We start from the raw sequence: 1,069 nt of genomic DNA, 5'->3' as shown, positions 1-1,069 counted from the left end.
TTTTTTTTGTTTTACCTTCAAGTGCTAGTATCTGACTTGAGCACTGCCCAGTTGGATTTCTGCAGGTCTGCAGACAAGGAGCTCCGCAAGGTTTGTACTGCCACTCACATTTGCCAGGAGCATTGTAATAATCACAGAACAACGCTGTAAGAGGAAAAATAATTTCAATCAAATTTTTTTTGATTGTCTCTTTCAGTGATTCAAATTAAACTAAGAAAATTAACAGTGTCTCACGGCATATTTTAGGTGTTCTCCAGGCAACGCAGGCTCCAGCCTCATTACAGGCTTGTGCATACGCTGCTACAGCAGCACACAAACAGTCATGATCCCCACCGCTATCACAAGCACATGAGTCTCTCACACAAGCATCATAAAAATGATTGGGATCCACCTTAATAAGAAAAATGCAATTCGATCATACATACGAGAACAACAGGGTATTGTACAAGCTCACCATGCTGCATGTTAACTTACTTGAGAATGACATGTTGTAAAAACTCCACTCGTAATGATACTACATTCTTTCTGAGCCCATGATTTCCTGTAAGGGTTATTTGAGCAGGGATTTCTCATTTCCATAGTAACAGGACAGCTATTAGACTCTTTCCAATCGTTTCCAAAGTCCAAGGGTTTAACTACCACCTCCTGACTTCTCAACATGAAGTCGTTGTTTGAGTTCCCATCAAAGTTCCCGCAAAGACCACAAACAGCACCCTGTGACAGAACAAGAAGCATGTTAACTAACAGCCTTTCAAGACAACTCAATCTAAACAATACACTGTGGTCTCTGAGGCAGCTATTCAATGATACATCACTTTAGATGTATTTCTCACCTTAAAGTTTGGACTGAGTTTGATGAACATATTTGCCCTCTGGTCCCACATGACAATTAGTCCATTATTTGCCTCAATGACCATGTATATTCCTCTTATCAAGATTTGGTAAGGAATGTCCACTCCCCCATCTCTGTGAAGAATCTGATAACCTCCATCTGTCAATTTGACCTCCTTGTTCTAAAAGAAGAAAATGCATGTATTTATCAGGCACCTGTGATATATATATATATATA

At 39.7% G+C, this 1,069-nt stretch overlaps 1 protein-coding gene across 1 annotated transcript in view; it reads right to left on the bottom strand.

Annotated features, from left to right (window-relative positions):
- LOC107550172 (mucin-5AC-like) overlaps nt 1–1,069 on the bottom strand; it is a 17,338-nt gene that overhangs the window by 3,852 nt on the left and 12,417 nt on the right. Inside the window, exons 8-11 of the mRNA XM_016231409.1 lie at nt 834–1,013; nt 475–714; nt 235–391; nt 16–144 (exon numbers count right to left, since the gene is read on the bottom strand). Of these exons, the coding sequence (XP_016086895.1) occupies nt 16–144; nt 235–391; nt 475–714; nt 834–1,013 (706 nt within the window). The remainder of the gene's footprint in view (nt 1–15; nt 145–234; nt 392–474; nt 715–833; nt 1,014–1,069) is intronic.

This window comes from Sinocyclocheilus grahami, unplaced genomic scaffold, assembly GCF_001515645.1.
Source record: "Sinocyclocheilus grahami isolate Dianchi unplaced genomic scaffold, SAMN03320097.WGS_v1.1 scaffold390.1, whole genome shotgun sequence".
Classification (NCBI taxonomy): Eukaryota; Metazoa; Chordata; class Actinopteri; order Cypriniformes; family Cyprinidae; genus Sinocyclocheilus; species Sinocyclocheilus grahami.
This window is presented reverse-complemented; position numbering and strand designations above follow the sequence as displayed.